The 26,669-nt window shown below is 39.0% G+C and overlaps 1 protein-coding gene across 2 annotated transcripts in view; it reads right to left on the bottom strand.

The window, feature by feature from the left end:
• Window positions 1–13,591, bottom strand: part of EEPD1 (endonuclease/exonuclease/phosphatase family domain containing 1) — an 82,086-nt gene extending 68,495 nt beyond the window's left edge. Inside the window, exons 1-2 of one of the 2 annotated variants that reach the window (XM_081346498.1) lie at window positions 13,466–13,591; window positions 11,518–12,496 (exon numbers count right to left, since the gene is read on the bottom strand). In XM_081346498.1, coding sequence (XP_081202624.1) covers window positions 11,518–12,368 — 851 coding nt within the window. In that variant the 5' untranslated portion in view covers window positions 12,369–12,496; window positions 13,466–13,591. Of the gene's footprint in view, window positions 1–11,517; window positions 13,211–13,465 lie in introns of those variants that run through there. The other variant, XM_081346499.1, reaches the window with a different exon arrangement.
• Between the last annotated feature and the right edge of the window lie 13,078 nt (window positions 13,592–26,669).

Genomic DNA, 26,669 nt, shown 5'->3' on the forward strand with positions numbered 1-26,669 from the left:
GGGAAAAAGGGAAAAATATTCCTAACTGAATGCAGATTTCCAGAGAATAGGAAGGAAAGGTAAGACCTTCTTAACTGAACAATGCAAAGAAACAGAGGAAAACAATAGAATGGGAAAGATTAGAGATCTCTTTAAGATATTAAATATATCAAGGGAAAGATGGGCATGATAAAGGACAAAAATGGTAGGGACCTATCATAAACAGAAGAGATTAAGAAGAGGTGGCAAGTTTATATATAAGAACTATACATGAAGGATCTTAATAATAACCTTGATAACCATGATGGTGTGGTTGCTGATTCAAATCAGACATCGTGGAGTGTGAAGTCAAGTGGGCGTTAGGAAGCATTACCAACAGCAAAACTAATGGAGGTGATAGTATTCCAGTTGATCTATTAAAAATCCTAACAGAAGATGCTGTTAAAGAACTGCATTCAACATGACAGCAAATTTGGAAAACTCAACAGTGGCCATAGGATTAGATTTACATTCCAATCCCAAAGAAGGGCAATGCCAAAGAATGTTCAAACTACTGTACAATTGCGCTCATTTCACACACTAGCAGGGTTATGCTCAAAATCCTACAAATTAGGTTTCAGCAGTATGTGAACCAAGAACTAACAGAAGTACAAGCTGGATTTTGAAGAGGCAAACAAACTAGAGATAAAACTGCCAACATTAGCTGGAATATGGAGAAAGCAAGAGAGTTTCAGAAAAACATCTATTGTACTTCTCCTTCATTAACTATGCTAAAGCCTTTGATTATGTAGATCATAACAAAGCGTGTCAAGTTCTTAAAGAGATGGGGGAGTACCAGACCACATTACTTGTCTCCTAGGAAACCTGTATGAGGGTCAAAAAGCAACAGTGAAAACCAGAGATGGGACAACTGATTGGTTCAAAATGGGGAAAGGGGTATGACAAAGGTGTATATTGCCGCCTTCCTACATAACTTATATGTAGCAAACATCATGCAAAATGCCAGGCTGGAATAATCACAAACTAGAATTTAAAATTACCAAGAGAAATATCAGCAATCTCAGGCATGCAGATGATACCTCTCAGCAGAAAGTGAAGAAAAACTAGAGAGCCTCTTGATGAGGCTGAAAGAGGAGAGTGCAAATGTTGGGTTGAAACTCAACATTAAAAAAACCTAAGATCATAGCATTTGGTCTGGTCATTTCCTGGCAAATAGAAGGCGAACAAATGGAAGCAGTGACAGATTTTATTTTCTTAGGCTCCAAGTTCATTGCAGACGGTGACTGCAGTCATGAAATTAAAAGATTCTTGCTCTTTGGAAGGAAAGCTATGGGAAACCTAAACAGCAAACCTCACCTGGCCAACAAAGGTCCATGTAGTCAAAGGTATGTTTTTGTATGGCTGTGAGAATTTGACCATAAAGCAGACTGAGCACTGAAGAACTGATGCTTTCAAATTGTGGTACTGGAGAAGATTCTTGAGAGTTCCTTGGACTGCAAGGAGATCAAATCAATCACTTCTAAAGGAAATCAACCCTTATTGTTCTTTGGAAAGACAGGTACTGAAGCTGAAGCTCAAATACTTTGGTCACCTAATGACAAGAGAGGACTCATTGAAAAAGATCCTGATGTTGGGAAAGACTGAAGGTAAAAGGAGAAGGAGATGGCAGAGGATGAGATGGTTAGAGGCTGAATAACAAATGCTGCTTTAAACAAAAAACAACATGCTGTATTTTAAAAAGAGAAACAAATCATTGCAGAAACTTAAGGTTTAGGAAACACAGTTTTCATAGCAATTATGTTTAATTTCCATACAATAGTAATCCTGTTATTGAAAATTCTCCTTCAAATTTTTTGTCAAATCCTTCTCTGGAATTTTTCAATGCTGTTCTGATTGTTCAATGCCAAGCAGATCAAGTGGAAAAAGTGAAGAACATAAGATATGCAGGAAGAAAGGATGAAATACTATTACTTGCATATTGTTGACATATTTTAGCTAGCATTTCTTTCACTGCGTATCTCAGACCTCCTTGAAGATGTCTGTAGACTGATTTTACAAAGTCAAGATGATGGCTGCAACTACACCATTAAAGCCTCACTGCCTTTTATGTGTTTTCCACAGGTCTGGCCACCATTTTAGGACTACATTTTCCTCTCATTCACTTGCCCCGAATATCTGCCTTTCTCAAATTATTCTATCCACTCCCTGTTGTTATTAGCTTTATGTCTGGAATATCAGGATAAAAGCATCTGTCTCTTTCCTCTGCATGCTAATTAATATCCAATTTTCATTTCTAATTGAGGCAAAAAAGAATGCCAATCCTGCTACCATTCCTCCTTTACTTTTATGTTCTCTTTTATCAATGATTTTCTCATTGCGGGATTCTTAGGGCAGCAATCTTTTTGTGATACTATATTAAGCATTGTGGATGATTTTGTGTAAACACTTAGTATGTAGGAAGATACTGGCATATATGCATATAGGTGATATAGGGCTAGGACTGCAGGATCAGGTCTTTTCTGGACTGGTCCTTTTCTGCCCTCCCCCCAACCCACGACTTTCTTAAAAAACATCATTAAAATAATTGTCATATTGGTCCATGGAAATCCATTCTAAATTCATAGGTATATGAAAACTAATAATCAAAGTACAGAAGGCATAGAAGGGATACTGTAGATTGTCTAATTCAACATATACAAACACATTCATTGCAAGAATCTTATAATAGCCATCCAACCTCTGTTGAAACACCTAAAGTCCATCCTACCCTGAGACAGTCTACAGTGTTCCATTATTGAACAGTTTTTCCCATTTTCCTGATGTCTAATACAAACTTATTTCTTATATTTTAAATCCATTTTTCATGACTTTATTCTGGAACAACTCAGAACAATTCTGCTCCAACTTCTTTATGACAGTCCTTCTTATCTCTCACTGTCTTCTCTTCTTTAGGTTAAAGATACACAGCCCCTCTATTTTTTTTTACTTTTTAAGTTGGTCTCCTCTAGATTTACTCCAGTCTGTCAGTGTCTTTCCAAAATACTGCAGCATTTGCAGTATTTTAGTATGCAATATTCTATATATGCTCTGACCAAGATAAAATAGAAACGATGACTTATCATTGGGATGCTATACTTCAATTGAATGCATTTGTCCTTTTGTAGCTGCCTCTCACTGTTCACTCATGCTCAATTTATGATCCACTAAAATATCCTGATCCTTTCTACAGATACTGTATGGTCCTCCCTTATTCCTTGTACCAACATTCTATTGATTTTTTTCCCCATGGAAACATAGGACTTTGTATCCATGCATCTTGAATTTCATCTTGTTTGCTTATTGACCTCATCCTTGAATCCTGACCAACTTGTCCTCTAAGGTCACTGTGGTCCTAGCAATTTTATGACATCTGTCAAAATGGAAATTACTCAAGTCATTTATAAATATGCTAAAGAGCATAAGGTCTGGAATTGAGGTTATTCAAGATTTTATTCCAGCTTGATACCATTTATTACTGATGTATGCTTACGCAGTATAGTTGTTCAAGCAACTCTGTATCCATGTAATGTTATCCAATCCAGCTGACATTTTGCCATTTTCTGTATTAAAATATTATGGAAGACTTTGTTGTGTTCTTTGTTGAAGTCGAGGTACTGTACTCAGTGTCCTCTACTTTCTAATGGTCAATTAAATTGATCACAGCATCAAAAATAGAGACCAGATTGGTTTGGCAAAATTATTCTAGATAAATATTTACAGGCTGTTGTCAAGGACTGCATTATTTTTAAATGCTCCCAAATCAATGGTTTAATAATCTATTCCAGAGTTTTCTCATTATTAATGTAAATTCAGACTAAGATGTGGAAGCTTACAAGTTCTTCAGAACTTTTCAACAAGCAAATAGTTAGAGGGGATAAGACAGAAGCAAGACAATCTCCAAAACAGATTAGATGTTTTAACTCATGAAGATTAAAATCAGCTCCAAGATGAAATTCATGAGATAGTGCAGTCTCTGTTAAGTGTTGTTGGTATTTGATTAGCCCTATTCTTGAGGAAGCTATCTCTGAAATTGCAAAGATCATAGTCCCAGTCTATCCCTTGCTACCATATGATTCATATGCAGCAGAGAACAAAAAACAATTTTCAATAATTACATTTACTAATAATACTTTTTAAGCTGAAATTGATTTCTCACTGACTCTTGCATCCACCTCAGTTCTAGCAATAATTACTGATACATTGCAATTAAAGCTCAATATCTTTAATATGACTTTGAGACTGATTCAGGCATTAAACGTGAATATGTTATCTAAGATTATATAACAGACACTGGGGCCTTTTACATTGAATTACTGAACTTATTCAGATGAGACCATTTTGAAAAACGTGCTGAGAAACAATGTCCAAAGGAAGATTCAACCATGTTTGCCTGAATATAAGCAGGACTTTCTACATGATCAGGGATCCTGAATGTTGCCATATTTCATAATCAGACACTTCCTTGGTATCAGTATCTTCATCTTCTTACTGGCCCATTTATCCTGGCCACTATTATGTATTTCCCAAGACTAAGCACTAGCTTTGAAATAGGTTCTCGAGATATGCCATGAGAAGATCTGACTCAAATTAAGGAAGAAAACCAGGACTAAGAGTTTTAATATTAGATGAGGGTGAAAATAAGGATTGTTTATTGCATACTTTTTGTGCTCACCATCTTTGTGTTAATAACCCATGTTATTAAGCCTGTGTTTTTCCTGCTCTTTTATTACAGTTTGTCTTGGATATACGCCAGTGTATTATTAGAACAGCTACAAGAAAATACACACAGAGATAAAGGAAAAGATAAAGACAAAACAGACACACCTTGTTGCTCTGCCAAAGCAAGAAGAGTTTAAGCATGTAAAAATAAAGGACTAAATGTTTGCTGAAATAATTCTGGTATAGCAGCAAGGTTACAACAGACCTATGGCTGTCCAGCAATGCAGAAAAAATGGTGAGAAAAGGAATTCTCTATGCTTCTTTCTATGAGCTTAGAATATTAGCTTTCTAACATTTACCACAGGAAAAAAATCCATATTTCCAGATATATTTGGTCACTCATGCACTCGTTACCTCCCGTATAGATTACTGCAATGCTCTCTACATGGGGCTGCCCTTGAAGACCACCCAGAAGCTTCAGCTGGTGCAGAATGCAAGCGCGCGGGTAGTGATGGGAGCATCCCGATACTCCCATATTACACCCCTCCTGCGTGAGCTGCATTGGTTACCGGTTGTCCTCCGGGTGAGATTTAAGGTGCTGGTACTTACCTTTAAAGCCCTACATGGCTTAGGCCCAGGATATTTACAGGACCGTCTGCTGCTGGGAACGATCTCCCATCGCCCAGTACGCTCACACAGAGAGGGCCTCCTCAGGGTGCCGTCGGCTAGACAATGTCGGCTGGTGAGCTCCAGGGGGAGGGCCTTCTCTGTGGGAGCACCAGCCCTAAGGAACCAACTTCCCCTTGAGCTCCGGATGGCCCCGGATCTCCGGTCCTTTCACCGCGGCCTTAAAACACTTCTTTTCCATCAGGGTGACCTGGACTGACGACAGGGATTTTAAAATGTTTTTTAATTTTTAACTACAATTTTAATTTATTCTATTGGGGCTGTTAATTTAATTCTTTTTAACTTTTGTATCATTGTATTTTATTGTTGTTAGCCGCCCTGAGTCCTTCGGGAGATAGGGCAGCATATAAGTCCCAATAATAAATAAATACGGTAAATAAATAAATATATTTGCAAAGGAAAGTGGAATGCAAGAGTAAACTATTAGGTTTCCTCCGATTTTCATATACAGTTGGCTCTGGCTTTTCTAAAAACATTTCCCTAAAGGATAATGCAAATAATGGAATTTTTATTTTAGTCTTTTTAAAACAATGTTAAACCACTTTATTATGTGAAGATGTAGCTCTCTGGAGAAGGATCTAATGCTAATAAAGGTAAAAGGAAAGGAAAGATGAGGTTGGCCAATAACAAGATGGACAGACATGGTTAAAGTTGCTATGGATATAGCATTGAAGACATGAAATACCAGGCTAGGGATAAATCATCATGGAGAAAAATCTACCTATGTGGTCACTAAGATCAACATTGATTTGATAGCACATAGTCAGGGTTATATAACAGACACTGTGGCCTTTTACATTTAATTACTGAACTTATTCAGATGAGACCATTTTGAAAAACATGCTGAGAAACAATGTCCAAAGGAAGATTCAACTATGCCTGAATAGAAGCAGGACTTTTTACATGATTAAGGATCCTGAATGTTGTCATATTTCATAATCAAACATTTCCTTTGTACCATATCTTCGTCTGCATCTGCTGTGGAATAGGCTGCATTCCACAGAAGAAATAAACCTGCAATTTGAGGGTCTTCCTAGACTTATAGCTCTTGCTAAAAAGTAAGTGGAGTCCATGGCCAGGAAGTTCTTACCTATTATAGGTAAGTAAGCCATCTGTGGAGTAGTAAGTCTAGCAAAAATCACCCCCACCCATTACTACAAAATGGGACCACTACTGCAACACATTCCACTTAGAGCTGATCACAAAAACTACTCAGAAACTTTAACTGCTGCAAACTAACTCTTCTATCACTTCATAGATCAACTAAATCTTATTATGCTTTTTACTCCTCCCGCCCTCATTGAAATGACGATGATGATGATGATGATTCTGTTGTGTTGCATGTACACTGAGAGCTTCTGGACCAGAGACAAATCCCTTGTATCTAATCATACTTGGCCAAATAAATTTCTGTTCTGCTCTATTTTTGTTGTTATAACAGTAATTGACGATTAAAGGCAGTGCTTTTTTTGTCATAGAATGCACCGGAACAGAGTTCCAGCACCTTTTTTGACAGATTTTCCAAGTTTTAAAAGTAACTTTTGAAAATTTGATGTTTGGTCCACATGGACTTGAATCACCCTGTTTAGCGTAGCAGGTCGGCGGCAAAATCATTAAAATGGTGCATGCGGGCTGCTTGTGTGTCAAGACTGATGCATGCGTACTTTGTCTGTCTGTTTGGCTTGGGCCACTGCTCAGCTTGTGATTGGTCAGTAAGCTGTGTACTTACTGCGGGCGATGACCATTATGTTTCGTTACACAACTGTGTGGGTGTGTGTACAATGATTGACTGCGTGCAAAAGGTAAATAAAAGATTAACAAAATGTGAGTTCTGGCACCTTTTTTCTTACAAAAAAAGCACTGATTAAAGGTAATGCACAAGCATCATTATTACAAAATTCTTGAATGTTGTTGCTATTATTATTGCCATTGTTATTAATGTTACAGGTTTTAAAATTTGATTTTAGTTGTTCAGCATCTTTAGAACAGAATGAAATATGAAATATATAAATGATAAACAAATGAACGCGCTATTAAGCTAGATTAGCAACAGTAGGGCAGCCATCATTGGATATGAGATGGACGGCAAATAAATTTTCTAAATAAATAAATAAATGGTTTCTTTTGCTTCTATAAAAATTCACAAAGCTATGCATGCATCCTGCAAAATGCACAGTTTTTGATTACATGTTAAATGATGTTGTGAAAGAGAATTGCAGCAAAGTCTTCCGCTTCAAAAGCACAAATTGCTCAACCCAGAGGCACTTGTCACTGTTCCATCATACTTAGAATTTGTAAAAAATAAAAAAGGCAGTTCAATCTCTGTACTGCTGACACATGAATAAGAACTACTGTATTTGTCAGGTTCATATTACCGAGCAAGTATAACCACAGCAAGCATACTTGGTGCCTTGGTGGAGCAGTGGGCTAATGCCTCCTTAAGTAACACCAGCTGCCTGCAATTAGTGCAGGTTCGCATCCCACCAGGCTCAAGGTTAACTCAGCCTTCCATCCTTCCGAGGTAGGTAAAATGAGGACCCAGATTGTTGGGGGCAATAAGCTGACTTTGTAATAATGCCGCTTGGGGTGTGTGTGAAAGCCCTAATAAGCAGGCATATACATAGAATGAAGGCTACTGCTAAGCTTGTAAGCCGCCCTGAGTCTTCGGAGAAGGGCGGGATATAAATGGAATAAAAATAAAAATAAATAAAATAATACTTTATATATATAAATATATTCAAACTATTGGTCCATTAAAGAATATTGCTATTCATAATATTCCATAAAACTCTTTGTTCATATTTTTTCCTAATGGAAACTGGAACAGCAATAAGTTACAACAACCTTGCATTTTTGCAGCATTGAATCTGATAAACATTTTTAAAGACTTAAGACAAATTATTTTAGCATTGTTAATAATCAAAGCAATGCCTGTCAGACTTGTTTCCCTTCCTGAGAATCATACTTTATTTAGCAATATTGATCATTCCAACTCTGATTTTTTTGTCCTAAAATAGGTGAACTAGAATGTGGCTAAGTAGATTTAAATTCTATTTGTGTAGATGCACCCTTAAGACTGACTTAAACACACGCCTAAGCGAGAGATGGCTGGAGCTGCAGGGCTGTCAGAACTCAGCGGAAGCGCAAGGATTAGCACTTCTTCTGGGTTGTCAGGGCTCAATGGAAGCGCCAGGATCAGTGCCAGGCTCCAGATGGAGCTCGGTGCTGATCCTGGCGCTTCTGTGCCCAGAAGAAGCACCAATCAGCTAGAATGTTGCAGCATTTCCAGGGTCTTGTGATTTACATTCAGATGCTTGGCAACTCATTCATATTTATGATGGTCACAGAGTCCCAGGGTCATGTGAAGTGACCAAAATCTGCTGAAACCACCCAGCAGATGGGGGAAATAAAAACCAAACCCCACCCCACCCCCGCTGCCAATCCTCAACAGAAATGCTCACAACAATGAAAACCTCGGACAGGAGGAAGAGCACCGCCGGGTGGGCAGGCAAGTGTCTTGCTCGGCTGTGGCTTGGAGGCACTTTTTTCAGTGCCATTGTAACTTCGAACAGTCACTAAGCGAACTGTTGTAAGTCGAGGACTACCTGTACTTCATCACTTTTTTATTTATTTTTTTGCTCATCAAGTTTTTGACACCTTGCAAGGCGACTGGTGGTACTTGGATGTTTCCATATCCTAAAAGTGATACAATGGATGAAAAGGTTGAAAAGCCCTGCTCCAAAGCACCAGAAGGCAAGACAAGAAGCAATAGATGGAAACTAACCAAAGAGAGAAATAACCTATAACTAAGGAGAAATTTCCTGACAGTTAGAACCATTAACCAGTGGAACAACTTGTCTCCAGAAGTTGTGAATGCTATAACACTGGAAGTTTTTAAGAAGCTATTGGACAACGATTTCTCTGAAATGGTATAGGATTTCCTGCCTGAGCAGGGGGTTGGACTAGAAGACCTCCAAGGTCAGTTCCAACTCTGTTATTCTATATTCTTTTACACCAGCAACATCACCTGACTATGGAGTGCTAAAATGCAAACAAAAATGCTATTGCATAAGGTTTTTTATCTAGATCAAAAATACCTAAGAGTGAATTTTTTGTAGAGGTTTCTCAAGGTGGTTATCATATTAAGTCCATCCTTAAATTTATCAAGATAAAGAAGCCTATAAACTTTGCACTCCACAATACATCTGTTATGTCACAACCTCTAATAACTCATATTCAAGCTGACTGTAAAATAGTGTTCCAGTCACACTAAAAGTCATAATCCATTTTAAGTGCTAAGGTGTGGTAGTATTTCAACCTCCTCTCATCTCCTCAAATGCTATTGATCCAACCATACCTCCTTGCAATAATAAAAGATGAAATAAAAATAATACAGGGAATTGAACTTCCAGGGACACTACAGTACTCTTTAAACTGGCATTGCCACATTTCATTATTATATGCTATTACTAGGACAAAGTTATGCTGAGTTAACTTGGTTAATCTCAAAAAGTTAAACTAACTCAGATTTGGCAAATATTTGATGGAAGCTATCAGGAAATACCAGGCATGGTGGAGCAGTGGGCTAATGCCTCCTTAAGTAACACCAGCTACCTGCAATTAGTGCAGGTTCGAGTCCCACCAGGCTCAAGGTTGACTCAGCCTTCCATCCTTCCGAGGCAGGTAAAATGAGGACCCAGATTGTTGGGGGCAATTAAGCTGACTTTGTAATAATGCCGCTTGGGGGTTGTGTGAAAGCCCTAATAAGCAGGCATATACATAGAATGAAGGCTACTGCTAAGCTTGTAAGCCGCCCTGAGTCTTCGGAGAAGGGCGGGATATAAATGGAATTAAAATAAAATAAATAAATAAATATAAATAGGACAGGACAGGACAGGACAGGACAGGACAGGACAGGACAGGACAGGAAAGGAAAGGAAAGGAAAGGAAAGGAAAGGAAAGGAAAGGAAAGGAAAGGAAAGGAAAGGAAAGGAAACGAAAGAGGAAAAGGAAAGGAAAAGGAAAAGAATCCCACTTCGATATTGTTGCCAAGAACAATAGCATTGTCTATGAAGTAGTCAGAATATGAGAGTTTTTGATTACCAATTAAAATCAATATATAGAAAAATAAACCAGCTTTAAGTTTGTGGCACTGTTTCAAACGGCAATCTATAGATGAAAAATAAATACAAGCTAAAACTTTAAGAAAGATCATCTGGAAAAGAGCCATTTAAAATACAAAGCGAACGCAGGAAAATATAGAAATATGAACTACAATAGTCTGAATATCACCTTAAACTACCAACAATTACTCTGGAACTTATGCCAGGAGCAATTAAAACTATCAAAAGCTACTCCTGTAAAATGCACAAAGAAATGGTCCTGTTTACATATCTATTGCATTAGTGGGATATAGGTCCAATAAGCAATTCATTAAATAAAATCTTGCATATTTTCACAATTGTTTACATTATACCAACAGGATGAAAATCTAGGCTGCATGATAAATTGACAGAGTTAATGTCTGGCTTTAGATAGTAAGCCAAAACAAATAAATTTATTGTTTAGAACAAATTATTAAGTAGATAAAATGTCCTGAAGCAACAGCTTAGCGAGTTGTACATTACACATTAAACTTCAAACTTTTATATGTGGTTTACAGATTAAAAGGGACTGAATTCATCTCCTCACTTACATTTTGTTTGCTTAATCCAAGAGTAGGTCATCTGAGCTCCAGGGCTACATGTGTGCCCTGAACTCCAGAACCATGTCAGATCACAGTTGTTGAAAATTGATGGTATGATTTCCTATCAGTTTGTTAAAAAAACAATAAAACTATAGTGCCAGCCATAAAATCATCACCCTAAGAAATATAATGACTTGGTAAATTCATAAGTAAGCCATGAATCATTACACTGATTTTTTATTTTTTTGCCATTCAAGCATGTTCGATTCATGGTGTATACCTGACAGATCACTGAAGTTTCTTGACAAAGTTTTTTAGAAGTGGTTTGCCATTGCCCCCTTCCTAGGGCTGAGAGAAAGTGACCGGTATGCTGGGCATATTAGGATGAACATGTAGGATCTAAGGAAGCAGCAGAAGAGAAACAAACAAACAAACAAAAATCAATATTTCTGGACCTCGTGTCATACCTGTTCTCCAACAGAGTCATGCAAACAACTTCTCGCACACCAGGATTGTTGGCTTTTTCAACAGAACAGTTTTGCAGATTCCAGGTAGCCACCCTCAGCACAGGTCGCCCATCCCGCACCCCACCAAACATTTCCACTGAGGGCCGTGTAGAGATCATCTGTGTTGGCCCTCCAGGAGGAAAATCCAAATCCTCACTCTGGAGGCTCAGGGATGTGGGGCTTGGGTGAGGCTTGACAATGAAATTAAGGCCACCATTAGTATTTGTGGAAGGGGGTCTTGACCGTTCCGCAAAGATTTGATGTCGGATTTTGTCCAAGAATGAAGAGTTGATACAGTCCATCTTGACCAAGTCCTCAATACTTTTAAAGGGCCCATGCTCTTTGCGGTATTCTACAATATTGTTGGCAATCTTTTCTGTGATACCACGGATGCTCATGAGTTGAGCAGGGGTGGCTGTGTTAATGTTGATTTTAGAAGCTGAAAGGTGATCCAGATTCTGGTCTTTTCTTAAAGAGCTGGGCGAGTGCTGTGCAGAATTACCTTTGCTGTTCACACAGATCTCAAACTTCACCTGCTCCAGCTTGGCAGCTCCAACTCCACTCACCAAGGCCAAGTCTTCAACTTTCTTGAAGCCACCAATATACTCACGATATTCCACAATGTTTTGGGCTACCATCCTGGTAACCCCAGGAAGTGTCATGAGCTCCTCCTCTGTGGCTGTGTTAATATTCAGCCTCTCCTGGTTCACTAGGATGTTGCTGAAATTGCATGCTGCACTGAATTTACGGCTATGGCAAAGATCCGAAGGGTCTCGGGGAATGGAACGGTGGCAGCCAAGGTTACCCCCCATCGTTATTTTATCTTGCAATGATCCCAAATCAAAGTGGCTTGTTTTCCAGCTTAAACAGGACAAGCAACCTCCAGGCAGAGACGGCTTGCAAGACCTTCAGGTTGAAATGACAGTTCTGCAGAGAAGTTCTGAAGAAAAAGGACAAACGGCAAAGCGCCTTTCAGAAAACCCTGGTAACATCACGGGAGGGTGAGAAAGTAAGCAATGCTTAAAATCAGAATTGCGAGGCTGGAGTAATCGCTGGCTTCCGAAGGTACTTCAGCTGCCAAGCCGTGGAGAAAGCTAAAAATACTCTAAGCACACGCACACAGCCACCCTCGCGCGATTAAAGTTCAACAACAAAAGCTGCGGGTCAATAAGCCTGCCTCCTTTTTCACCCCTTCCCCCTTGAATGGAAGAGAGCCTTTCTCGTCCCCCTTGTTTCCGCCGGGCAGGCGAAGCGTCCCACATTTGAAGGAACCGCACCTTCCAGTCGACCAAGTCTCTCCAGAGCCTCTGCAGCGCTGCGGTCCTAAAGGGGCATCTCGCCGGGGAGCATCCGAGCTCCAGGAAACAACGCAGTTCCTTTTCTAGCAGCTCGTCGCCCCCGTCCCTCCCGTGGGGCTTTTCCCTTCCGATCTCCGCCAGTGAATTTCTCAACCTCACTGCCTTTTGCAAAGCCAAAAAGGCGGGGAGAAGAGGACGAGATCCAACACCTTGCCCGCCGCCCTCCTTGGGTTTTCTCAGTGCTCTTCCCCCGCAAGGTCGGCGGGTGTTTCTGCTTTCCTCCACACTCACTCCGGCAATCGCCCTTGGAGGGCTCGAAGCCGTCCTCCTCTTGCGGACAAGACAAACCAGCCTCCGGGGCCAGCAGCTATTGTCACAGCCCGACTTGTTACACGCGCGAGTTGTTGAGCTTAGGGGCGGCACAGGGCAGCAATGGCCGGGACCGCCTCAAAGCACAGCGGAGGCGGGGCCTCCGCTCTCGGGCTGGGATTGTCTGCGCTGTTGGCGGTGGGCTAACCGGCTGCCAGGCGGCTAAATCCGGCTGCAGAGGCTAAGACGCCGAATTTTGGAAGCTCAGTTGCCCCTTCCCGTCCTTGCATATACATACAAACCTTTGGCCTTGTGAGTCCAGGCTGCATCTGACTGTCCCTCAAGAGTGCCTCATCCTTCGGGCCTCTGCACACGGCGTGACTTGCACATTAAGTGGCCCTCTATGCTAGATATGCGAACGCTTCCTGCGCTCGTGGGTGGAGGAGGATTTGCCTGGCGGAACCTCAATTTACAGGGACGACAGGAGAGAGGGACTTCGACAGGTCAGGCACAGATAGAAACAGGAGGTTATCACGTGCTTTTCCAGCTAATGCGTCCAAGAGCTTTTGGCATTTGGCAGGTTACTGAAGCTTCTTGGACTTGAAAGAGTTCTCCGGTGGTTAATCAGCTAATGCTGGTAATTCCGAAAAGTGCAACTGGTAAAAAAAGAGTCTAGAAACATTATCTCCTGGGCTAAACAAACGGCTCGTCACTGCTCAGTAATAGGCTGCTCATACTGGAGAAAGATCCTGGGTTTTTCCGAAGGAGGTTTTACGGGGAGATTAGTCAAAAGTGTGTGTGGGGGGGGGGGCGCGTTCAGATGTTTTCACCTTTCGGTTGTCAGGCCTTGGGGAAAACGGGAGGAGGGACTTCTGAAAGCAAGTGCCTCTTCTTTAGTGATTGTATGGCACTTGGGAAAGTGCAGAGGTATCAAATATGCATGAAGCATGGAATAATAATTGTATTAAATTTGTATGCTGGTCGACTTCCAACAATTCTATTGGACAATTCATAACAATCCAACAAAGATATTATAATAAAATCAATAACAAAGATAAAAGATGGTGGACTCCATGAAACAGAGGTCTCATTCTCACTCATTTTCACTCACAAAGGTCTGGGTGAATTGTTGCATTCCTTCATCTCTTTGTCCCAGAAGCAGCAGTGCGTTTCTTTTTTTGTCCCTCTCTTCCCACCCCAACTACATAAAAACATCTGCAGTGGTAATAAAGCTACCCAAGGAAAGGTTAATAGGAACCAAACACTAATATTAAAACCAATTGTGGCTTGGTTCATGGTGAAATCTTCCTTGGATGACACAAAATGTAAATGGCAGCGTGGTATGATGTGGTAAGATAATATATGGAGAAACAGGATACTATTAGACGCCCCTGCCTCCACCTCCTACTTCATTAGATGATGGAGAAGATTGAAAGAGAGCTGTTAGTTGGGGTGGGGGGGAAATTAAAGGAAAAGTTTTTTTAAAATTGCAGATCTATCTTTATAATATTGTAGAAAACAGCCAATCAATGCTGTGTTTTTCCTCAGGTATACTGTAGATTTAATCACCCTTTTTCAGAGCTAAAAATGCCTGAAAAGAAAAAATACATTTCACTGAACAAAATGAGGCAATTTCATAGAATGAGGCTGTAATGTAGTGGTCCGACGCAAGGAAGAGACGCCAGCCGGAGTACGTGTTCAGCTCTTTATTGTGTGGGGGGGGTGCGTACTGAAGAACAAGGACTACCTGGCCTCCTTATATACCTGGCCAGGTAGGCAGCTAGCCAATGGGGTTGGCCCTAGGTTTCCCGCCGAAACTGGGTTTCCCACCAAAACCGTCCAGGCCAACGCCCCCTAGTGGCCGCTGCTATGCAGATGCCTGCACCTGGATACATAACAGAGGCCATTCATTATTCCTGAATTCAAATTTTTGTTCAGTTCTGAAGCCCACTTAATATAACTCAAGGATTGACTTCATGCTAAGCCATAATTTAATTATAGTTTACTGAATAAAAGTTGTGAGTTGTGAGCTCACAAGATGCTAAGTCAGAAGATGCTATTTAAATTAACATGTTGTGTGAACCAAGCTTAAATTTCAACCTAAGACATAGCATAGATTAGTTGTGAGAAGGAGGTGGGAGATTTTCAGGAATGGTGTCATAGGGCAGGAGCCCTGTAGTGGATTAACAGGAGACATGATTAGGATGACGACTAGCATATTCAGGTAAACATTCAAATGGGGACAGGAATTTTTTTTCCTTTAATCATTTATTTGAATACTGGGTTAACTGTGAATTGAATTAAACCCTGGAATGCAACACTGATAAAATTGCAACCTGGGACTTTGTACTTAGAAGGAAATGCCAGGCAGTGAGATGTCCAGATTGTTCCAAATATTAGTTATTTTGAGGTGCTTTCTGTTTCTTCTCAGTATACTTAAAGTTGAAGAATATAAGTTCATTATAAAAGCTCCTGTTCAGATCTATGCCAAAACAAAATAAAAATGTATTAAACAAATAAACTGTAACTTAATTTTGTGATAGAAGGAGCAAGTAAAAAACCTAACCAGGAAAATGGATTAAAAGACCAAATTTATTTCATACCATCTTGCATTTGCAAGACCATGTTAGCTGAATTTTTGTATGAAGAAATTGGAAGGCAGTTCATTTTTAAACAATTCTGACATTTAACCAGTAAATTTGCATCCATCTATACTTGATTAGATAGTTGATACCAGTATTTTAAATTTGACATATTTTCAATTTAGTAGACAAAACATTAGTCCAAATCTCATTAACTATGCCTCTATTCCTTATATACCCACTTTATTCCTTTATTCAGCATATGCATTATATTATGCTGGATGCTCTTCTCTGACATCAAACAGGAACACAATCTAAAAAAGTCTCTAGATGACAGAAAAATCAAGTCTGAAAATTTTGTAGTGCTATTAGGAGGGTGACTACCGTATTTATCTAAGACAGCTGAATGACTAGAATCCCAACTATTATTAAATATAGTCTTAAATCATGTTAGATAAATAACTCTATCAGGATGTGCTCTGTTAGCCTCAGGGAGAAATAGTTGATCAGTTGTGATAATAGTTGCCTTATTTTGGAAAAAGGAGTTTTGCAATCATATTGAGGCTATAGAATTTTGTTCATCAATTTGGAGAGGAAGGTTGTATAAAGGGCATGGGGAAGATTCCCACTCTCCAAAATGTTCTGTAGAGTGTTATAAAGTTGTTCACTTTCTACATTTGTTTCTGCAAAGTCACATTCAGTGGCCATATTTAGGCAAGGACCTCAGTTTATTCCAGGGTGTTAAACTCTCAATGTCATGTGACGTGTCATGATGTATCACAACTTTTTTTCCATTGCTGGCAATGGGGTGGGTGTGGTTCGGCATGACGCATCCAGCCCATGGGCCGGTAGTTTGACACCCCTGGTTTATTCCAACTTAAACAAAAAGGTGAAATCTGAAAGCAGTTATACATTTCTACTGAGGCTGAGAATTAAAGAGGGTTTGGACTGCTTTCTTTATTCATTGATGTACAGTGGTCCTAACAGCTGGATTGTAATTGGTATAGGTTGATGAGGGCTGGTTTTTAACTCAGCTAAAGACAAATTAGAAGTAAGGATACCTGACTATAAAAACAGGAATCCAGTCAGTCCGTCCTCAACTACCTCAGGTCTATGTAGCAGACTGCTTTACCTCTGAAGATACCATTGCTGGCAAAATGTCAGGAAATCTGTATTCAAGGTCACTAAACCCTAAAGCCCAAAGCTGCCCAACAGATAAGGGTTGTGAAAGCACCAGTAAATTATGTAATGTTTTAGTTGTCTACAGTAGTTGGGGGAAGAAGGAATAACCGACTGTCATATAACATCTGGAATCAAATAAATGAGCCAGTTCAGTCTACTGGTGAAGGTACCAGGGTAAAAAAACTGGAGACCCACCTTAGTCATGAAGACCAAATGAGTGACTTTGAGCCAATCATTCCTTCTCAGCCCAACTCACCTCACAGGATTGTTGTTATGGGGGAAATAGGAATAGAAAAATGTGTTGAATATGTTCATCATCTTGAGTTATTTGTAAAAATAATAAACGTGGAATATAAATAAATAGATATAAACTGCCTACATCTGGACTGTGAACATTGATCACCCATTTTTTTATGGGTATTGAGGTGGATTGGGATAGGGAAACAGCTTGATCTATCCTATGCCCCTGAATGTATGGTATACAATTAGTCCACAGCTTGGGAAAATATTGCCATATAGATAGACAGTACTTACATGAGACTACATTGTTTTGACATAATTAGACACTACACTGCATCTCCTTAAATCTTTACTTGTTTTGTTTAATTTGACCAGCTGACTTTGTAGAAATCATTCTGGAAAAAATGTGCAAATTAAAGTGTACAACACTGACCCTCACTAAACACTGATGGATATCTTACTATTCAGACAGGACCTAAATTACAATAATCATTTATTCACACACGATGTCCCTAAGTGCCATTTCTATAACTTCATCTGACCCATGCTAGTGACGTCTGGATATATTGGACTCCAGGTATCCCCCAGCCTATTGCCATGAATGGGACCAGGGGATTTTGAAGGTTGATTTCCAATATATCTACAGAGCACCAAATAGGGAAAAACTATTTAGTTCATTGTTGTTTTCTTTGAGGAGACTCTGTTTCACAGTCATGTTCAAGTCATTGATATGATAAGTTTGTGATATTCTCCACCCTGTTTCTTATCTCTACTATTTGGAAAAAGTATACATGAGGAAAACAAATCAGAATTAGCAGAACCCATTACATCAGACAAGTAGCAAATACATCATTTGAACATTGGACATTGCCAAAAGTGTAATTGCGTTTAATGAGGAAGAAAGTGGGTATTTTTCCATTTGCTTAGAAAAACTAAGCCTCACATGAGTTTTTTAACCTAAAAAAAGTTCTGCAAAATTATCTAAACCTGAACAGAGTACCATAATAAACTAGTGACAAAAGGAACAAATTATAACAAACTAATTATTACTGGCAAATATCTTTTTTTTTGGAATCTAGGCCTAATTCCTTTTAAATCAATAGAATATTCATAATGACACATGACAGATCACAACCAGGAAGCCTGGACTGCAAAACTGGTAGAAAGTCCGGTTATTCTTTTATGAGATATCAATCTGGCTTTCATACTGTTGACACCAACTTTTCTCTTACGTAAAGGTAAAAAAACATTTCATCACAGATGTTAAAGGAGTGGTGCCTGTTAGGGACAGGTGCCCCAATTCCAAATTGATAATATTAAGAGGCCACATATTCTAAAACCAATTAAATCCTTTGGATGATCCTCCCCTTTTCTTATGAAGTTTCTGTCCATTGTGAAAGAAGAGCCCAAAGATACCTTAAATGTCTTGTATGAAAACATTCAAAGAAAATGGCATCAGTTTTTGTAAAAGTTCAGATCCATATTTAACCTCAATGTGCAACTGAAAACAAGTTTGTACTGTTTATCATCTCAAATTTGTCCTTTTCCCTCTTTCCCATTTTCATCTGTTTTCTATCATCTGTTTATTTCCTTCTCTTGCAGTCCCATCTATCTAGGGCTGAGCTATGTTCTATGAATTAAAGACTAAATAATGAGCCACTTAAAGAAAATGTTTAATTTTCTATAGCACAAAGTTTTATATTTTCTTTAAGTAGCTCATTATTTATGAAAAATTCCACAGGGTTCTGCTTGTGTTGGGATCAAGAGGAAGCTTCTAGATCTTGAAAACATAGATAGCATTAGTTTATGTGGGGAAGAGTCAGTTTCATTAACAGTAAAAATGGATGTTCACTGGATACTTTGATGAAATCTCTGGGACCATTCCTGGAAACCAGGTCCTACTTAGATGCCTTTAAGAAGGTTGTGACATTTCAAGTGGGTTGTGACATTTCAGTAAACACAAAATGTAAGGGTAATTTGCAAGATGGTGAACAGGATTTCAGAAACCTCTGTTATATGTTACATAAGTACTGGGCTATTTTAATTAATTGTACACACTATGATGTACCACAGTTATGAGAGCTGAAACTTGTAATTCACTTACTTGTTTATTGTTGTTGTTTCCTTACTACACAGTCTAAACTACAGGCAAGGAAGAATTTCATTTGGATATGATTTTTTTATTGAACAAATACAATGAGACACACATTTAAAATTCAGCATGAAAAAGAAAACTAAACTGGAGATCCGTCTCCCAAAGATAATAAAATCTGGTATATGTATACCTGGGGATATGTGAGCATACATGCATAACTGATTCAATGAAAGATGTGTTTTAGTTTTTCATGCTTTGCAATAACAAACCTGGCAGTTAACAGCATGAACTGAACATTCTTCATCTGTTACATCAGTTTATCTGATTTATGAACTATGGATAATTTACCATTAATAGTGAGAGATGGGTGATTTTTTGCAATTTATTTTTCATTTCTAAAAACATTGACAATTTTTTTTGCAAAGTGTATACTGATTAAGGTACCGGCCTAGAAAGCTGGCTGGTCACTTTCTTTCAGCAACCCTTGTTGTTATAGGGCACAGGTCTGCAACCCACGGCTCCAGAGCCGCATGCGGCTCTTTCAGCCGTCTCCTGCGGCTCCCAGTCCTCTGCCATGTGCAGTCCAAAAAAAAAGTGGGACTAAAAAAGTTCAACCAATCAATTCAAATATGCAGGGTAGGTGCATATCTCACCTTGGCTCCACTCTTCAGTAAAACCCTGTTCTGCACATGTGCGCATGTATGCGCATGTGCACACATTTTTTTGCGGCTCCCAGTTTTTCCTTTTGTGAGGGAACCGGTTCCGAGTGGCTCTTTCACTGTTTCAGGTTGCTGACCCCTGTTATAGGGTAAATAAGTGGCAGGAGTATTAGATATGTTCCTTAGGTTGAATTAATATAAAAAGATGCAATAAAAATACAACAATAATAATAATATCAATGTGTTTACAATGTTCTTGCCTAGAAAGATTAAAATATATGTAATTTTAGTGTTGAATGAAGCTACATGTATTAATAATGTTTATAGTAGTCATTTCTTGATGAGTTGTTGAATCGGATAGAGCAGATGTTTTATGCCACAAAGAGTTCCACTATGATTTATGACGTTCCAATCAGAAAAAAAGTATTCCAGAGTTTTTTAGATTTTCAAGTTAACCTGTCATGCTTAATGTAAGAGCTTTGCTTTTAAATTTAGTGTATATATACCAAAATGTCTGTGATTTTAAGTGATGTAATCTAGAATTTGCAAAGGAAAAGCTCATTTAAGTCACATTGAAATTTGTTATTTATTATTTTAAACATATATTCAACAATAAGAGCATTTTCAGCAATAATTCTTAAATGATATAACATCCCGGATCTGCCCTTTCTCTATGAAAACAAATTATTCTTTCAGCCATCTCCCATATTTGGTGTATCTGTAAATCTCCATTTCAAGGCCATTGAGCCAGTGCTGTCCAAAGACATTTCCATTATCATGTGGCCAGCATGACATTACAGAGAGCTGTTACTTTCCCACTGAAGTGTTACTTATTTATCTACCTGAATTTGCATGCTTTTGAGATGCTAATTTGGCGGGAACTGGGACAAGGACGGGGGGGGGGGGGGTCTCTCCTCAGTGCATGACACTCAGGTCTCAGACCTGGGCTGCCAGCTTTCCAGCAACAAGCTCAGCATCTTAACCACTGAGCCAATGCGCTGCCCAATTTATAATGAAAACTGCTAAAAAATAAATTTGAATAAAAACATATACTTTCAGTGCAAGTAAGTGCAAAATGAAACTCTGTATAAATTAAGTAGCAATAAGGCAGTCATTCAAAATCTTAAAAACAATACATTAAAAAGCCTGAAAAAATAGGCTTCATCTGGCACTGAAGTGATGCTAATGTGGGTGTCAGTCAAGCTTCTCAAAAGGCATTTTTAATTTGTATATCCCTTATGACATATCTAGTTACAAAAGCAAGATAAAGTAATGAAAATCAACAGGACAAGATAGGATAGAAATATGAACTCTGATATTATGTTTGCAAGCAGCATCAAAAACATATTTCTGCCTAGAAACAACTGCAGAGCAGACAAATCTGGCAATAACATTAGTTTTTCCTGCTATTTGTGCAGAATGGAGTCCTGTTCAGCTGCAGCCAAAAAGACACATTAGTAAACAATTTGCTTCCTTCAATTGTGAAGATTTGGACAATAGATTTAAAAGGGAACTGCCACTCATAAGAAAAAAAAAGGGGGGGGGGCTAAGAAAGAGAAATGCCACCTTTGCTATATTTGGGCAGAGAGGTATTTTGAGATAGAAGTCACAGAACCATAGGCCTGGAGGAAGTCTTCTAGTCCAACTCCCTGATGGTTTAACTCATCCAATTTCAAATGGCAAGCCTGAGTCCATTTCAACATTGTCACTGATTTAAACAACAAGCCTAATATCTTTTGACTGGACAAAACTCAGGAGCTTATGTCCTACATTTATATCTTACCTTTCCATATGTATCCTGTCTCCCAAGAACCCAGGATAGTTTACATGGCTTTCTCCAATCCCATTCTTTCTTCAGAGTAATCCTTGTATTCCCTTAAGAAATAACTGATGAAACAACTCAGGGAATGACTCTTGCTGCAGCCCTGAGCACAGATAGCTCAGGGCTGAAAAGCCACCGAGTTTTGGGCAGACATACATAAGTTTTGGGTGAAATCAGTCATTGGGATCTGCCTTGCCTAGATTTGTGCCATTAACTTAGTAGGGATAAAAGCCACTGTTTCAGCCAGCTTCCCTTTTCTGTGCTCATCCATGTAGCAGGAACATATGGAGTTTCCTCTAACCCACTCATGTGGTTTATTTTTAAAAAGGGGTGAGAAGCGTTAAAACAAACACAAATAGACCACATACCTACACCTACAGTTTTCCTACGAAGTTCTTTCCCCTCATCAATTATTTTAAAAAAAAATTGAACCAAAACAGTCCCAAGATGATTCAGTGAACGTAGTGCCAGTGATTCTCCCTCTGTATTTGAAGGAAGGGAAGAAAAGAAATTCAGAAAACTAGAGAAAGGGAATAGAAAGGAATTTCCTACAAATGAGTTTTGTTGACTAGCAAGAGCCCTGAACAGATTCTAGCAAGAGCCCTGAACATCTTCACATGTCTTATAACTGGAACTGAAAAAGAGAATGGCTGTACTGTATCTATTTAATTATAAGTATGACTGCTTGATACTTACTAGATAAACACATAAGTGATTAGTTGCAAGAATAATTATGTAAGCATGCCACAGAAAACAAATAAGTGTCATGTGTCTACATTACAGATGAATGCATTACAGACAAAGCTGTCTACCAGCTACTGCTATTCTCATCAGATTCGTGAAGTGGATGAAGTGAGTAAGTCTTGTTATACTGGTCAATAGATTATTTTAGATGAATGGAAAACAGCAACATAAATTCAGATCAACTTTAAGTTGGGAAAATATTTAATAATATTATGACATAGGAAGCTACAAAATGTTAAAAAAAATGATTAAACTGCAAGTGTTTTGTTGGGTGAGATCCTAATTTGGAAGTGTAAGTTTAGAGATGTGATAGGCTTTGGATGATGTCTCTGAAATAACTTCAGCTAAGTGTTTTGTAGGGAACAAAGGGTGTGAATTTGATGGGTGTTTTTTTTTAAAAAAAAAAGAAGTCTGAGATGTGTTGCAAAATATTCTCTTAATTGTTAAGAACATTGTTTGAAAGGGATTGGAGAACCATTTTGGTGTAGTTAAGGCATCAGGCAAGAAACCAAGAGACTGAGTTTTAGTCCTGCTGTAGGCATGAAAGCTAGCTGGGTGACTTTAGGCCAGTCACTTTCACTCAGTGCATGACATCAGGCTCAGCCAAGCCTGTTCAATTTCTGTCATAACCAATGGATCAAGATTGGTTGTTGTAAGGGAGAGAAAAAAGAGAATGCTGAACATGCAAAAAAAGCTAGGAAGAACAAAACATTTGAAAGGCATTTAAATTAAGTATTTTTCTGTAGAGTCCCCTACTTTTTTTTATGACTAAAATTTCCATAATGCTTTAGCGATTTTAAAAATAAATAATCAGAAAACAACAATGTTAATTAAGAATATGTCCTCTCAGGATTGTGATATATTGATTAAAAAGTCTGGTTTTAAGGTTGATTTGATTTGATTTGATTTATTATATTTGTATGCCGCCCTTCTCCCTAAGGACTCAGGGCGGCTCACAACAATAAAAACTAAAAAAGAACATGAAAATACAAAATTTAAAAAAGAATTAAACAGTAGATATGTTTGATACATAGTAATTTAACCCCATAAAACCAAATTTAAAACCATACTCAGTCCAGGCCCGATTGTTGAAACATCCATGTCTTCAGGTCATGGCAAAAGGACCGAAGGTCAGGGGCCATCCGCAGCTCTGGAGGCAGCTCATTCCAGAGGGCCAGCACACCCACAGAGAAGGCTCTTCCCCTAGGGGTCACCAGCCGGCATTGCTTAACCGACGGAACTGTGAGTAGGCCGACCCTGTGGGAGCAAACCGGGCGATGGGAGGTTGACAATGGCAGCAGGTGGTATCTCAAATACCCTGGGCCTAAGCCATGTAGGGCTTTAAAGGTAATTACCAGCACCCGGAGAATCACACCCAGAGGACAACCAGAAGCCAATGAAGCTCGCACAGGAGTGGAGTAACATGGGAGTATTGAGGAACTCCCATAAGTACCCGCGCGGCCGCATTTTGCACCAGCTGAAGCCTCCGGGTGTACTTCAAGGGCAGCCCCATGTAGAGAGCATTACAGTAATCCAGGCGAGAAGTGACAAGGGCATGGGTGACCGTGCATAGGGCATCTCGGTCCAAAAAGGGGTGCAACTGGCGCACCAGGCGAACCCGTGCAAAGGCCCCCCTGGTCACAGCAGTTAAATGTTCTTCCAAATTAAGCCGTGAATCCAGGAGGACACCCAAGTTGCGAGCCCTTTCTGAGGGGGGCAATACCTCCCCCCATCAAAAGAGATGGAACATGTTGGACAATACGAGATGCCGGTATCCACAGCCACTCGGTCTTGGAGGGGTTGAGCCTGAGCCTGTTCCTTCCCATCCAGACCCGTACGGCCTCCAGGCACCGGGACATCATGTCAAGGGCATCACTGGGTTGGTTTGGGGTGGAGATGAACAACTGGGTATCATCTGCATATTGGTGATACCTCACCCCAAAACCACGAATGATCTCACCCAGCGGCTTCATATAGATGTTAAACAGGAGTGGGGAGAGAACTGACCCCCTGAGGCACCCCACAAGAAAGGGGCCTTGGGGTGGATCTCTGCCCCCCTGCCAATACAAACTGTGAATGGCCCAAGAGGTAGGAGGAGAACCACCATAAAACAGTGCCTCCCACTCCCAACCCCTCGAGCCGTCGCAGCAAGATACCATGGTCGATGGTATCAAAAGCCGCTGAGAGGTCAAGTAGGACCAGGACAGAGGAACAGCCCCTGTCCTGGGCCCAGCAGAGATCATCTACCAGTGCGACCAATGCCATTTCCGTGCTGTAAACAGGTCTGAAACTGAACTGGTATGGGTCCAGGTTGAGGAAAAGGTGAAATATTTGGGGGTTATGTTGACAAACACAAATACAAAATTGTTTTGGAATAATTATGTACTTCTTTGGAATGATATTAAAAAGTATTTACAAAGGTGGGACAAATTACATTTATCAATACTGGGCAGAATTTCTGTAATTAAGATGAATGTTTTACTAAAGATGCTTTTTCTGTTTCAGTCAAGACCAACACTTGAAACTGATACTCCATTTAAACAATAGTAGAGGGATATTTCCAAGTTTATATGGCAAGGAAAGAAACCAAGAATTAGATATACATTACTGCAAAATGCTAAGGAAAGAGGGCTTTTTAGTTTACCAGATTTGAAATTGTATTTTGATACATGTTGTTTGGTCTGGCTAAAAGAGTGGATGAATCTCCAGAACAAGAGGTTACTTGATTTGGAAGCTCATGGATTAAGGTTTGGATGACATGTTATTTATGGTATGATAAAGTTAAAGTAAATTTCAACCATCATTTTATTAGACATGCCATATTAAGAGTTTGGAATAAATATAAAATAAGGTGTTTTTTTTACAAAGTTGCCTCTTTGGGTGTCCGCCCAAGAAGCTATTTTAATAAAAAAAAATGGCGGTGAAGCCGGACTGGTGGATGTATGGTAAAATAATATCTTTCAGTTTTGGTGACCTTACCCTCAAGTCTAAGGAAGAGTTAGAATCAGAAGGTCATGTCTGCCATTGGTTTATATACTTACAAATGAAATAAAGATTCAAACTATATAAAAAGTATTATGGGTTTGACTTTGTTAAAAATGAATTGGAAATTTTACTATGTAGTAATGATTACCATATTATTGCTAAGGTTTACAAAACATTATTGAAATTGAATTTGGAAAGTGAACATGTAAAAACACTGTATGATTCAGTGGGCAAGGGATTTTGGGTATAATGTGATGTTTGAACAATGGGAGAATATGTGGATGAAAGGCTTAAAATTCTCACTAAACTATTACTTAAAACTTTTATAAGATGATGTATTGCTGGTACACCAGATAATAGAATAGAATATATAAAGGTATCTCAAATGAATGTTGGAAATGAAAAAGTATAGAAGGGACTTTTTATCTTTTATGGTGGACATGTGATAGAGCAAAGACATATTGGAAGTGGATTCATATTTTAATGCAGAAAACTCTTAAAGTGAATATAAAGATTAAACCAGAAACTTTTCTTCTGGGTCTAATGGAAAAAGACTTGGGAAAAAATGGAACTCTGATTTTATATATGTTAATGGCAGCAAGTCTTCTCTCCACACAAAAATGGAAGGATGTTTCGATTCCCACCATGGATGTTGATGGAATTAGCAGAGATGGCTAAATTGACTGTTTTGATAAAAGAAAATAATATAAGTACTTTTGTTTCTATTTAGAAGCTGTTTCTGGACTTTGTCCTTGAGGTGAAAAAAATGATACTTTGATTTTTACTTTTATTGATTAGATTGATTTGGTGATATAAAAATGGCTAGTTCATCTTACTATAGAAATGTAAAAAGTTGAGGTTCGATGTTAATGCCTTATTTTACTGCAACAAAGGGAGTCAAAAGCCAAAGCCTTTTTTTCTTTTTCCACCTTTTCCCACACTTCTCCTTTTTCCTTTGATTTTCCTTGTAGGGTAGCTGCTTACCTGGTTTGAATCCTGTGGCCATCTATGAGAATCAGAGAGGTGGACTCAAAGATTTTAAGTAGTCTAAAGGATTGCATTGGCAGGGCATCATATGGGAAATGTGGTTGGAGGAAAAGGAGCTGCTGTACAAAGGCTCTGAAAACTACACCTCCAAATGTTATCCAGAATGTATAGAGAATACCCCAAGATTGAAATAATGAGCAAAGAGACTTG

This window comes from Vipera berus, assembly GCF_964194415.1.
Source record: "Vipera berus genome assembly, chromosome: Z".
In the NCBI taxonomy this organism is placed as follows: domain Eukaryota; kingdom Metazoa; phylum Chordata; class Lepidosauria; order Squamata; family Viperidae; genus Vipera; species Vipera berus.